The sequence below is a fragment of the Perkinsus marinus genome (genome assembly GCF_000006405.1).
Source record: "Perkinsus marinus ATCC 50983 genomic scaffold scf_1104296932410, whole genome shotgun sequence".
Lineage (NCBI taxonomy): Eukaryota > Perkinsozoa > Perkinsida > Perkinsidae > Perkinsus > Perkinsus marinus.
This window is the reverse complement of record NW_003215453.1, coordinates 682,830-695,538: the sequence shown is the minus strand read 5'-3', so window position 1 is coordinate 695,538 and position 12,709 is coordinate 682,830. Positions and strand designations below refer to the sequence as shown.

Below are 12,709 nucleotides of genomic sequence, written 5' to 3'. Positions count from 1 at the left end.
AGGGACTTAGCCAATTGTCTATGCCCGAGAAAGCACTCAGTGGAGGTTAATACATGGAAGAATCACAACGCGTGCGCTCTGATGCCATCGAAAAGACAAATTCCTCCATTTTATTTGACATGGATAGTAGCTTGCGCTCTAGTTCAGCGCTCTGGGAGACAGCGAGCATCATTTTGTTGCTAATGTCTCAGCTACCATGCGCAGCGGCGCTCAACAATACATGTTCACATCAGGTGTTTGGGTCAACTTGTTTTAAAACTGGCGTTATCGAGCCCCTGTCAGTGAGGGCGTCACTAATGAACAAGATCCAGTGTCTGGTATCGGTATCGCTTGCTGGCCTGCAGCAGCCTTAATTCAGCAGCTGAAATCGTCCTTATGAGCTTTGAAATTACTATGATGTTTTGCGGTAGCAGTTTGTTCAGTGAATTAGTAATTAATTAGTCAAAATTAGCGCGAAATTACTAATTCCGCCCTGCTAGTAGGTAACAGTTGCTGTGCAGCCGCTACCGTCAGCAGCTGTTGTCGGTCTCAATTGCATTAGTCGCTGATTATTCGCGAGGGAGGTTTATCGGAAACTTGTGTAACTACGGTTGGTGGCGGCTCGTGGACCTCAGAGTGTTCCCTGCTGGTCAGGCACGAGCTGTCTACATCAATGAGACCTCTGGCATAGCCGAGATGAGCAATATACTGAGTATATCGGAAATTCCGATATACTCAGTGGATTCCGATTCGGAATGCTGGAAGGTACCGGCTACTGTTATCTTGTGGTAGCATGAATGAGCATGCCGGTGTCTCTATGAGCGGGACTACCTAATGTGTGACTATGGTGAGAAGTTGGGTTCTTTGCTTCACACTCTTGCCGTTGTGCGCGATTTCACATAGGTGCATAACTAAGCCTAAGTCGCATTATAGCACAAACATGCAACTCCTTGTCATATTTCTGCTTTGCTGATTTATGTTTCAGCTATTGAAAATATGGACAAAGTATATTTGACAGTTCTTGAGCTACAATTGAGGCAGTGTGATGTTGCTATTCGCCACTGGCTATTTGCTATCTGGTCGATATGACATTGTTGGAAAAAGCGCATTCGGCAATTGGTCATGCGGTTGATCTATCTCCAGAGACCTTCACTACTCCACTATTTAGCCATTCAACAGAGATTCTTTCACCAAAGCGCACCCTTAGCACTAGATGGGAAATAATTTGATTGTTGAGTTGAAAAATGCTCATTTGCTGAGGGACATAGACTAGCGAGATATTTTTGAATAAGTTCAGATAACTCGGAGTTCCGTACCCAACCCCAACTTGTTACAAGACAACCAACTTCTCTTGTGCGACTGGGTTTGCTCACTTAACCTAAAAACATCTGGGAAGAACGGGGCATTTCATGCGAATACAGTATTCTATCGGAACTTCAGCAACCAAACATTTCGATCATGGTTACTAATGTCAATGACGGCAGAACTGTGGTAAGACACACAATACAAGACAGAAAGGAATTCTTATGAAATGATCTTAATTTGAAGATTATACTCATGAAACCAGCCTATCCTGTCCACAACGATATTGTGCAGAATATTCTCTCCTAAGCAACTACAACGCAAAACTGTATAAGCATAAATAACCTCAACCGTCTACGTCACGAATACTATCAGCTCGAAGTGCTCAAAAGCTGGTATCATCAACAATAGCAAAACCTTTCCCGCGTCGTCATTAGGTTCATGGGCTCGCGCCTCAAGATGTTCAATAGCGACGGAAAGCACTAAGACTGCCCTCATGATCATTCATCGTCATCTTCATCATCCTCATCTTCATCCTCATCCTCCTCATCTGTTGGGGACTCGACTTCGTACACCCAATACCTTGCGAAATCATACGGTCCAGGGGACGACACATATCAAGGAAAGTAGCCTACCACTGCCTGCCGGTGACCTTAACAGTCATTGTCGTGTAGATAATTTCCTCTTGAGCAAAGTTAATGGTATAAACAGGAATGCAAATACCAAAGACTATAATAGTGGGCAAATAGAAGAACAAGAACTCGACCTTCATGACAAGGTTGTAGTTACCTAAACACCAGAAATAGAGTCGACAGTATAGTTCATGATCAGGACATCACCCCAGACGTTCAATTTAACCCTGGGGTAGAAAGGAATGTCCTCCTGCTTGGGACCATAGGTGTATCTGGAGTGTAACAGGAATGCTATTAGATCAAAGAAAAATGGCGAAGACGTACTCCATGCTCGGAAGCTCATAGCCTTTGATCCAAGTCTGACCCCTTTCGTGAACCGTATTAGGTCCTTTGACGTAGACCTGACCCTTGTTGTCAATCGGTGGATGGTAATGATAACCCAAGGCATCAGCTGAAAAGAAGATGACATTTGATCCATACAGACAGTAATCTTCACTCACCTTCCTTCACGGTATACCTCTTGCTGCGAGTACCATCATCATTAAGATGCTCCCTGAAGAAATGAAGTCCAACATTGAGGCGAAGACAGGTACTCACCTTCCGATGGTCTTTGACTCCTGACGATAATCACCTTCACTTTGAGGGCAACGACCCTGGGTGTACTTTCCCGGCTTAAGACGATCCTTGAAGTCGTCGTAGTAGCTCTTGAATCGCTGAGCCGTCAAGTTGTAGGCAGGCCCGGCCGAGAACCTTCCACAGAGTGATTGTTTGTGGAGGATGCAGAGATGATATTAGTTTTACCTCTTCAACGCCCCGACCCGCGAGAGTAGCATTGCGCAAGTATAATATAAATGTTACTTAAAGGAGTAAATCCGGGTCCCGAAAGAACCTTCTAACACAACACTTCACAGAAACAGTGACACTCAGTGCCGAAGGACGTCCAGATGGCGTCACTAAATCGTGTTCAATTCGATGGTATAAATATTCTGTACCATCGTATTAATCAAAGTATTCCATAGACCTCTTCTGAGTTCAAACAGCACCTCAGAATCGATTTTTACAGATGTAGTCCAATCCAGGGAGCACTCTGGCACGTCGAAAGTGCTTAGTGCAAATCATGATCTACATCTTGCATTCTTGCGTTTTCTTGTTGTTACTCAACACATCTGTGAAAGACAAAACATCAGATTTGACAAAATAGATTTTTGCAGTGGATTCGTAGACTTTCCGAAATCGGCACGTTCTCTCACAGTCCGAGAAAATGTTGTCTCTAATTCTGTCTTAGGGACGTTTTTAATCTATCCCGCGCCCCTCATGGTGAATGACCTCATATATCGACTTTTTTCTCCCAACACGGCCGAGTGCGAGACCAAGCCCGAGTCGGAGGTGAAGGCTGGCGTTCAGGACTATTCCGATGCAGCTATGGGCTATGACTCGGACACTTGGTAAAAATTTTTGACGAACCATTCAAAAGTTGACCAAGGTTTTCGTAGGTACAACGTGTACGAGGCTGTGCCGAAGACAGAGGCCGAGAAGAATTATGAGATCATCAAAGAGTGTGGGTTAGGAGAGGTAATTTGGTCACTTCTAGGCTTTGCAGTGGTAAAGCCAAGCTCAGATTTGGGGTGATCCCGAGCCTCCAGCTCCTGCCCCTCCGAAGCCTCAGCCACACACCTTCGGTTTAGACTGGGAGAAGGAAGTTGGCAAGCACTTCGGTGGGTCGAGTCCCTGAGGTTGTTGCACTGTTGGTTTAGGTATGGTTCCAAGTAAGGCTGAACCACGGACCTCGAGTGAGATACGCGAGACTACTGCTGAATATGCTAACAAAATTCATCAGTCTGATCCTGATGATGCTTGCAAGTGAGTTTTAGATAATCATAGTATTATCGATCCATGCATGGTTCATGTAGGTATTTGGCGATAGAGGAGTATCGATGTTTATTGACGGCTCAGGCTGATATAGAAACCGAGGAGGCTGCGACCAAGTGCTTCAAGTGGAACGATGGTAGGAAGTTTGTCAGGAGGCGATTGACGATAAGTAGTTGCTCAGAGTGGCGTCGTTGCCAATGGGATCAATATAAGTTCAATGAGGGTCTTACTCATATCGAGGGGCCTCAGATCAAAAAAGCATACCGTTTCGCGCCGAACTACAAGTAAATCATATGGTATAGTCGTGGTCTTCGCCAGTTATATGTGACAGGTACGCGTGAGAGATGTGTTTTGGACGGCGTTGGCGATTATCGTTTCTTCGTGGCCGATCTGTTATGCTTGTGTTGAGTACTTATCAAATTTTCCAAGTCTCGGTTAATTACGTTATGTTCGAATCGGTCAGCAACCTCGTGCACGATCTTCGTCCGAGGAGTGTTGGACAGCAGGGATCGAGTCAACGCCGGCAGCTCGGAGGCGGATCATCTAAGACCAGCAACAGTAGCAGAGGCCGTAGCGCGGTTCACTTCCTATGGCGTTCCTCTTTAATGTTTTATCCCGTGGTCTTCTTGGTACTAATTTTGTAGCTAGTGGCTTGAGCATAGGGATCCCCACGGATATGAGATTTTGAAGGGATTCTTCCTTCCTGAGTGTAAAACTAGGATCAAACTTTTGCGGAAAAGTCGTGGATAAATCCGACACTGGCCCCCCCGAGATCAGAATTACTTTGTCGTATTCGTTGACTTCTTCGCAGGCTCAATGTGTGCGAGCGACAGAAGGAACTGGGAAGAGCATGAGGATCATATTATCAAGTAGATTGTTGTACTTGGATCATTCCAGAGGAGGCATGCCGTTCTCAGAGATATGGTCCAGAACAAGGGGACACGCAATTGGACAATGATCGCGGACGCGTTGTGTCGAGTGAATACGGCAGCTGGTGGCTGCTATGTGGCTAGGTCGGCTAAGCAGTGCCGTGAGCGATGGCACAATCATCTCGATCCTCAAGTAGTGTGTTCTTACGGCAACATGGAGCTGGTTATGGGTCTGGCAGGTGAATAAGAGGCCGTGGACGAGTGAAGAACATAAGATAATATTCGAGGCTCATCGAAGGTTTGGAAACCGTTGGGCGGAAATCGCTAAGTTGTTGCCGGGCAGGACTGATAATGCTATTAAGAATCTGTGGTAGGATGAAATTCATGGATCACAACTTGAGCGTTTTCTTCATAGTCATTTAACTGTGAATGCGGTCGGGGTTTCCAGTGTTCACTGGTCGTCTTGGTAGGTATTCGACGGTCCGTAGGAATTCCCGCAAGCTGCTGCGGGAAGTCGGTGTGGATGGCACTGGCATTGGAGAGAAGAAGAGAAACAGTGAGACTTGTCAATTAAGTCGCAATAGTTGATCGTATTAGCCCGACAACGGAGTGGGGCTGGGAAGAGGAAAGCTATGAATCTTACCGAGAGAGCTCCTGCCAGACATGAGGGAATTAATTTGGATGGTCAAAGTGAGAACTGTATCTAATCGAATGGGTCGAACATTTTGGTCCGATAGATATGGATATGTCATCGTTCTTCAATTGGGCCTCGGATATCACTGCTGAATTGTCATCAGGGACAGGCAACTTGAGTGGTAGGGCGGCTTCTCCACAGCGGCATGGTGACCTCCACGTAGATTCGGACAATACGGGGTCTCAGCGTCTCTCTCTAGTGAGTGTATCTGAGGGCACTGATGAAGCTAGTCCGGAAGGGTCGCCTACATTCGAATTACCATCGTGGGATAACTTGCAATCTGAGGGGGTACGATGGGTCTGGAGATTACTGAAGCTCTTGTTATGAGACGATTTGTAAAGTTCGTCTTCACGGTGAAGATACTCGATGCCGTTTTACGCGTGCAGCCGTTTCAAGATACGAATATCTTCACGCATCTTCCGAAGCACCGACGCCTGATTCATATTAATACCAACTCAATCAGACTTTTGTCATGTTTGGATGGATTGTCTACTGCTTAGGTTGACTATGCTTCAGCACTGGTCCGAGACATCGAGCTCATGGCCTATTCCCAAGATAAGGGGCTTTTGGGCAACTCTCACACGGATGATATCGCGGTTAAGCTTATGCAAGGGTATGGGCTTGGCTGATTCGCGTAACAAGGCTCTATCTCAGATTGCATGCGACCGCGTCGCAGGAAATGCCTGAGGCCTGTGAGGCTAAGTCGAGGCCACCTTCAGAGCTCGATTCTACAGCGTTAGATCAGTATGGCATGACAGAGACCAGTGAGGTGGACACTAGTCTTGTGCGGAAGAGACTCACTGAGGAGCTCACTGGTGTTGGAGGAGAGCCGCCTACCAAGCGGGCGAACGTCAGTGGTAAGTGTAGTGTAAGTTTTCAAGCCTGAGGTTGATCGTATCCCTCACAGAATCGTGTCGTAGTAAGGTGTTCATACGGAGCGAGAGTCGGGGAATAATTTTGGTCGTTGCCCAAGGCCCTCACGTGTCCGAGTTTCCGGTGTCTTCGCAACCTTTTACCGCTGTATCCATCATACTGTCTACTGTGTTTCAGCGAGTGCTAACCCCGTGGATGGCGCGGTCCTCTTGGCCTGTACAGCTCTGGACCTGAGCGACCGTGTCGCCATGCAACCGCAGATGGTCAATAACGCGGTGCAGACCCAGTGGCAGGTTGATCATTCTACTGATGTACGTCGACCTCCGTGCTTTGTATATATTGGATGTATAGGCTACTTTGGGATCTCTGGCGACTCACCTCTATATACCTACGCAGGAGCCTGGGTTGACTGGATGCCCGGAAGTGGACATGATGCTATTGCCACCTGATTATACTCCTAGTGTATCTACGTGTAAGATAGGGGTGCTCACTGTAGCAAGGGAGAAGTATTTCATGCGACTTTGGTTAGTGATCAGCAGTGGAGTAGTTTGTGGATTGTTCGACAGGCACGCCTTTCTCTACGGTGAACGCGGGAGCGCAGCCTTGCACTGGTGCAGGGTCTTCGGACAGTTCAGTAGTGGTGAACAAACTTGGCCAAGGGTAGCCTTAGGGACTTGCTCGCGTCACAATAATCTGGTTGGGGACTACGTACTGATTGGATCTGCTTCAGAACGGAGGTTTCGATTGATACTGGCTGCCAGTTTGACGTGATGCATGGCGATACCAAGGAGAACGACAATGAGGTGCTTCAACGTTTTGCATATAAACTTAAAAATCCATGCGGATTGTCGTTTCAATCCTCTCGACTTTAGTATATGACATGGGAACCTCAGCCGACGTTTATATGTCTCTATGTTTCAGAACGGGAATCAGTTCTGTCTAACGCCACTAGCTGGCAGGAACAGTGTTAGTGAGTCTCTGTCACGGACTGGACTGTAGGATTACCGAGGCGTTTCTCAGCGTCCATCGTCCACTTCTGATGAGCCTCTAACTTGTCAATGACGGAAGCGAAGTGCTGAAGGCTATTGTTCCGTATGTACTCGACATTTAACGGTTGCCTTGTACTGTTGTTGAAGTGGATTATCTTCTGTTCTATTTCGAATTAAGCCCTTGGGGAAACTCCACTATTCTATACACTGTAGATAAGTTCTTTTCTGTGATAGCTATTTTATGGCTACTCGATGAGAAATTAGTAGTAATTGGCTTCTTCAACGGAAGCAGTATATATTTCTACATGCACAGTGAAGTCAGCGACGCCCGATCTGTGTTGCTTATTGATAATTGCCTTGAGTTGCTTGAGTGATCAAACCATTGTGTTGTTCCGCTCGATAGATACCTAACTGCGACTTGAAATGTGTTCGGATTATGAGCGGCCATAACCATCGTTTATGGGTTCACTCGCTTCTACGAAGGTTCCTCAAGTCTTATCATACGAACTTGCAGTTCAATTTATGGCAGGCGTCAGTGAGGGAGGGTATGGAGGTTTCTGTTGGGACTTCCGAGCTTGATAGAGGAGATCAGCACGTCTGGAATGGCGTTCGCGGTGTCCCTTGTCAAATCTGTTGCATCAATTTCGGCACCGCGGAGTGTTACAGCGTGTTTCCTGGGGGCTGCTATTACTGCGATTACACCTAGGTGGCAGGGAGCTGCTAGTCAATACTCATCGTGAATCGAGCTGAGATCAAACGATGACTAGATGTCTATCAACTGTTGACATAATGCCAATTGTATGCTTGTTGGAAGTGACCCAGGTGTCAAGCAGCTGCCCTCGTGATGTCGATCGCATGTTGGTCTAACGTCGATTGGAAGTCGACTCAGTATAGACTGGGTGTGGTACCGTAGTTATAGCTACTAGTAGGAAGAAGGTCGTACCTAAACATAAGCTCCAGTCTGAAGATTTTGTTCGTCACGTCTAGTGATGAAGGACAGCTTGTGCAGGAATTCGCTGCGCGTGATACGGGGCTCGAATATACGTGCAGAGGACGTATGGCGTGGCGGATAGAATGTCACAACATCTGCTGGGCGACAGATAGAGTTTACACTGTGAACTTCTATGACATTATATTGCACAATCATTGTCACCTATCTACTTGATTGTCGACAGCATACGCAGTTGTCTTTTCTTTTCTGTTATAACCTAGTTGTCCACATCTCAGCAATCACTGCTGAGTTCGGAATAGTGTTCATTTAAGGGAAAATTTTCACTCGCGAGAATTCGGCTTTCTATGCGGCGCAATTTGTCGGCCTTTCAGAGCTAAGCCGAACAGAGAGTAGTGTACCTCGGAACCCTCAGCAGTACGTTAGAATGGACATGAGTTTGGATTATCACAACTTGATCGGCATCGTCACTCTGAAGGTTCTACAGATGCCGCTTCGTCCAGCCGTTCAGTTGCCTTATTTGACTTCCTGAGCTCCCATTATGTCTTCGGGTGCTGAAACTCAGCTGGATGGCGTTTATGTCGATCTTCAGGAAGCTCTTGCACTGAGAGAGAAGTATATCGGAGTTGATGTAATTAACCTTTGACCGAACTTGCTGGAATACGATGCAGGACCATCCGGCTTTGAGAAATAACGTTCTCAAGTGGAACTGACTATGGTGGAAATGTTCCTAGTGTGATCACATTTACATGGGAAACTGATTGAAGAATGTGTTCCTAGCCATACGTGGAAAATTCAAAATGAGTTCCTCCCGGGAACATTATAGGTTCCTGGATGTTTCCCTGATACGATATGTTCTATCAGATACACGATTATTCTCGGGGAAGTCGTCGGTCGATCGAATTGTCGCCCAACATTCGTTACATTTCGCCCAATAGTAAGATTATGTTTGTACTGCCTTCTAAGACTCCCGAGCTCATTGCTTTCGAGTTGAGCCTCTATAGACTCAGCTGGTGTTATACTAAATGCTGACGCAACGTTGTGATGTATGCGCACTTATTCAGGGGTTTCTTCACTAATTACAGGAATTTACACACGAATTTTAATAAGAGTGCATAAAAACCGATAAGAAATCTCCGAAAAATTTCCTTAGAATTTTCATATTGTCACCAACGCATGTAGTTGATTGTATTCATTTTTTCTCGCACTAACTGCTTAAATGATATTGCAAGTCGTCGAATTTTGCGACGCTTCATACATTCTACCTGCTTTACGAAGCTAACTTCTGTTGTTGAATGGCAGATAAAGTCCCTGGTTTCTTCACCCTTGAAGAGGGAGTATATCGCATTCACAGTGACACAGTTAACCCGTCTCAGGCGGACACGACATTTGATATACCAAGTTTAATGGACTATTATGATGATATGAATACACTATTCAGGTTAGCACATGCGGGTAAGTATTAGAAAGTGTTGCGTGATCTTAGGATACGTACGTCTGGTCCGACTGCTAGCTTTGCATTTTTGCGGCTGAGAATGTTGGAAACCAAATTCGAGCTCTATGGCATGACATGCTCTGAACAGGTAGGTCACTGATTACTCGGCTTGAGATCGTCCGGATCGCGAATTGTATCCGACGCCTGGGAGCTCATCATTCTGCAATAGACAATGATAGTTACCATAGTGGAGCTCGATCACATTCAGAGCTCTCCCCAGTTCCTAATCCTTGAACACAGTCGAGGCTTAGTGTCGTATCAGTAGTAGTAGTAGTAGTCGTCGCACTAAGTTAACGCCCGTACAGGGGACTTCCAGCTCGCGTTCTTGGAAGTGCTGCTCTATTATATAGGAGAACGTTCAATGCGGAGCGATCCCCCATCGTGATTTCTATAACGTCAGAAAGGTCGACACGCATATTCATCACTCGGCTGCTATGAATGGTAATAATACTCACATCTATGCTATTCCGGATCTCTGTATGCTGCAACAAGATAGGCTCTGAGGACCAACAGACTATGGTCTATCAAACATAGAATATAAGTTCTTCAGTCTCTTCTTTTCAGCAAAGCACCTGTTACGATTCATCAAACGTAAAGTGGCCAATCATGCTGATGATGAAGTCCTGCCAGGCAAAACGCTCGGCCAGGTAAATTCAAATGCTTTGGAATCCCCTTCGACTTTGCCCAGGTATTCGATCAACTTGGAGTGAAACCTCACGACTTGTCATTGGACAAGCTAAACGTGCTTGCAGACAAGAGCACTCTGTATAGGTAGCGCGGTGCATCTCATCTCATGACACTCATGTATACCTCAGATTTGATCGTTTCAATGCGAAGTATTCACCGCTCGGCGAGCCCATGTTACGTACGATCTTCTTGAAAACTGACAACTTCATGGGTGGCCGGTGAGTCCTCCTGCAGTGATATGTGTATCACGCCGTGTTGTAGTTATCTAGCCGAACTCACCAAGGAGCTCTTGGATGATCTGAAGGACAATAAATATCAGAATACGGAATGGCGTCTGTCGATATACGGCCGTTCGAAGGACGAGTGGCTCAAGCTCTCACGTGTAGGAAACATTGTGGCGATTCTGTTGAGCTCATCATGAGACTCAGCTTGGAAACCCTATGAGAACATGGAAAGAGTGTACACTACAGTGTGTTCGATTTTGACATTACAACACGAGTTTTAACAATGACGCCCTGGCGATTTTCACGGGAATGTAATTTCGTTGATTCGACAATTATCTGAAGCTTTGAAATCACAAGTTTTGAGCATAAGAGAAAAAATCAATATGTAGTATCATAACAACATTTTTTTCGTTTTGGACTAAATCGAACACACTGCAGATTTTGTCACTTCCTGGCCTTCTTAGTGCATTTTGATGATATTATAAGAGGGTTGCTCTTTGCGCTTCAGTGGGTCCTTAATCACGGTTTGATTCACGAGAACAACCGATGGATGATCCAGATCCCACGACTGTATTCAATATACAAGAAAAATGGAGAAGTGAGTTCCATTGGTATCAACTTTCACCGTTGTGCTTTCAGATTCAAAATTTCCAAGAATTTCTGTCTAACATATTCGAGCCGCTCTTTGCGGCCACGTTTGATCCCCAGGGGCATCCGGAAGTCTACAAGTTCATGGACCAAGTAGCTAAGTCGTTTGCATGGGGTTCGTCTCGTATGGCGGTCTCAGGCAGAGTGGGAAATATGCATGTGGTAAACTATGTGTTTGTAACAAAAGTGAAAATTCTGAGGAAATTCTCATTGGTTTCTGTACGGTCTTATCCGAGTTTGTACACAAACCCTTGCACTTAGTGAGGAGACTCCCAGGCTCAGCCTGGGGAAGCGAACACATATTCTAACACTGGTTGCAGGTATCGGGCTTTGATACTGTTGACGATGAATCGAAATCACCGATGCCAAATGACCGCAACTTCTCGAGCCGTCAGCTCACTCCTGATATGTGGGATCTTGTGGACAATCCAAGTTACAAATACTACAGGTAAGTAGTAACTGTGATGGAAACGCGATGATTGGTGATTCTGAGTTTTAGTTACTACATCTACGCGAATATCAGAGTGCTCAACATGTTGAGGGAACACCGAGGGCTGCGGCCTTTTGATTTCAGGTGGGTATGTTTACGGGTGTATTCACAATGAATATTCTTGATGTACAAATAGTTGACATGAAGTGGTGCACTCAGGCCGCACTGCGGTGAAGCTGGCGAAATACATCACTTGGACACGGCCTTCTTGCTTGCTAGTAACATCTCCCATGGCATCAATCTCAGGAAGAGCCCTGTTCTGCAGTATCTCTTCTATCTGGCTCAGATCGGTAGGTCCTCACCTTTGTCGTTGATGCTCTATGCTGAATTGTTAGGAATCGCGGTTTCGCCGTGTTCGAACAATCAGTTATTCCTGTCATACAATAAGAACCCCTTCCCGGCGTTCTTCGCGAGAGGGCTCAATGTTAGTCTCTCTAGCGATGATCCGCTTATGTTTCACCAGACCAGAGAGCCACTGGTCGAGGAGTACAGCATTGCTAAGCAGGTGAGCAGCAGAATCGTCCGTGTTGTATGAATTTTAAGGCATTTTCAGGTGTGGAGGCTGAACTCAGTTGACATGTGTGAAATCGCGAGAAACTCGGTTTTGATGTCTGGGTGAGCGACTTCTCCAGGCATTGTCCGGTGTGAGCGGAACTCGATACTCAGATTCCCCGACAACGATAAGATCCATTGGGTCGGGTCACTGGACCGATCCAAGAACGAGGTGGAAAAGACGAACGTTCCTAGTATTAGACATAAGTATGATATATTCCAATTTTTCGGTGAGCGTCATCACGACTCTTGGGTCCAGATTCCGTGTTAGAACATATTATGAAGAATGGAAGATAATTCAAGGTGAGCGCCCTAAAGGCGACTCGCTCATGGGCTATGCTGAAACGCAGTTCTTAAGGCAATACACACGCATCGGTAAGTGGCCGGACACTGTTCTGTAATTTAGATCGCCGTCATTCCGTGCTCCTATGGTTCCACATGCCCTCCCTGAAGAGTT

The 12,709-nt window shown here is 46.0% G+C and overlaps 4 protein-coding genes across 4 annotated transcripts; 3 read left to right on the top strand and 1 right to left on the bottom strand.

The window, feature by feature from the left end:
• Positions 1–1,630: 1,630 nt before the first annotated feature.
• Pmar_PMAR022387 (conserved hypothetical protein) lies at positions 1,631–2,765 on the bottom strand. Its single transcript, XM_002785593.1, has 7 exons — positions 2,715–2,765; positions 2,511–2,663; positions 2,414–2,466; positions 2,238–2,364; positions 2,121–2,185; positions 1,917–2,070; positions 1,631–1,863 (listed from the first exon to the last, which is right to left on the bottom strand). Exons 1-7 carry the CDS (start codon positions 2,744–2,746, stop codon positions 1,782–1,784), a joined length of 666 nt encoding a protein of 221 aa, XP_002785639.1. The 5' UTR covers positions 2,747–2,765; the 3' UTR covers positions 1,631–1,781.
• Positions 2,766–3,204: 439 nt separating this feature from the next.
• On the top strand, positions 3,205–4,170 carry Pmar_PMAR022386 (conserved hypothetical protein). The gene is made up of 7 exons (XM_002785592.1): positions 3,205–3,358; positions 3,407–3,485; positions 3,532–3,628; positions 3,668–3,773; positions 3,824–3,918; positions 3,964–4,066; positions 4,114–4,170. Exons 1-7 carry the CDS (start codon positions 3,228–3,230, stop codon positions 4,121–4,123), a joined length of 621 nt encoding a protein of 206 aa, XP_002785638.1. The 5' UTR covers positions 3,205–3,227; the 3' UTR covers positions 4,124–4,170.
• Positions 4,171–4,598: 428 nt separating this feature from the next.
• Pmar_PMAR022385 (myb, putative) lies at positions 4,599–6,882 on the top strand (the record flags this gene model as incomplete). The annotated part of the gene is made up of 12 exons (XM_002785591.1): positions 4,599–4,651; positions 4,700–4,844; positions 4,891–5,021; positions 5,122–5,207; positions 5,249–5,341; positions 5,389–5,466; positions 5,509–5,633; positions 5,846–5,958; positions 6,000–6,202; positions 6,396–6,529; positions 6,570–6,690; positions 6,785–6,882. 12 exons carry the CDS (start codon positions 4,599–4,601, stop codon positions 6,880–6,882), a joined length of 1,380 nt encoding a protein of 459 aa, XP_002785637.1.
• A 1,815-nt stretch (positions 6,883–8,697) lies between these two features.
• Pmar_PMAR022384 (AMP deaminase, putative) lies at positions 8,698–12,653 on the top strand (the record flags this gene model as incomplete). The annotated part of the gene is made up of 18 exons (XM_002785590.1): positions 8,698–8,787; positions 9,021–9,093; positions 9,459–9,597; positions 9,643–9,739; positions 10,002–10,092; positions 10,216–10,298; positions 10,340–10,422; positions 10,467–10,556; positions 10,600–10,720; positions 11,071–11,160; positions 11,202–11,303; positions 11,531–11,658; positions 11,710–11,784; positions 11,860–11,990; positions 12,036–12,205; positions 12,254–12,315; positions 12,367–12,482; positions 12,556–12,653. 18 exons carry the CDS (start codon positions 8,698–8,700, stop codon positions 12,651–12,653), a joined length of 1,839 nt encoding a protein of 612 aa, XP_002785636.1.
• Between the last annotated feature and the right edge of the window lie 56 nt (positions 12,654–12,709).

What these genes read in the sequence shown, in the direction of transcription:
- Pmar_PMAR022387 (XM_002785593.1), bottom strand. Translation starts at nt 2,746, where the DNA reads ATGCTACTCTCGCGGGTCGGGGCGTTGAAGAG. An exon ending in GAGGTATACCGTGAAGGAAG is followed by an intron (nt 2,365 to 2,413) that starts GTGAGTGAAGAT and finishes TCTTCTTTTCAG; the next exon opens with CTGATGCCTTGGGTTATCAT. An exon ending in TATGAGCTTCCGAGCATGGA is followed by an intron (nt 2,186 to 2,237) that starts GTACGTCTTCGC and finishes GTTACACTCCAG; the next exon opens with ATACACCTATGGTCCCAAGC.
- Pmar_PMAR022386 (XM_002785592.1), top strand. Translation starts at nt 3,228, where the DNA reads ATGGTGAATGACCTCATATATCGACTTTTTTCTCCCAACACGGCCGAG. An exon ending in AAGAGTGTGGGTTAGGAGAG is followed by an intron (nt 3,486 to 3,531) that starts GTAATTTGGTCA and finishes AGCCAAGCTCAG; the next exon opens with ATTTGGGGTGATCCCGAGCC. An exon ending in GGAAGTTGGCAAGCACTTCG is followed by an intron (nt 3,629 to 3,667) that starts GTGGGTCGAGTC and finishes CTGTTGGTTTAG; the next exon opens with GTATGGTTCCAAGTAAGGCT.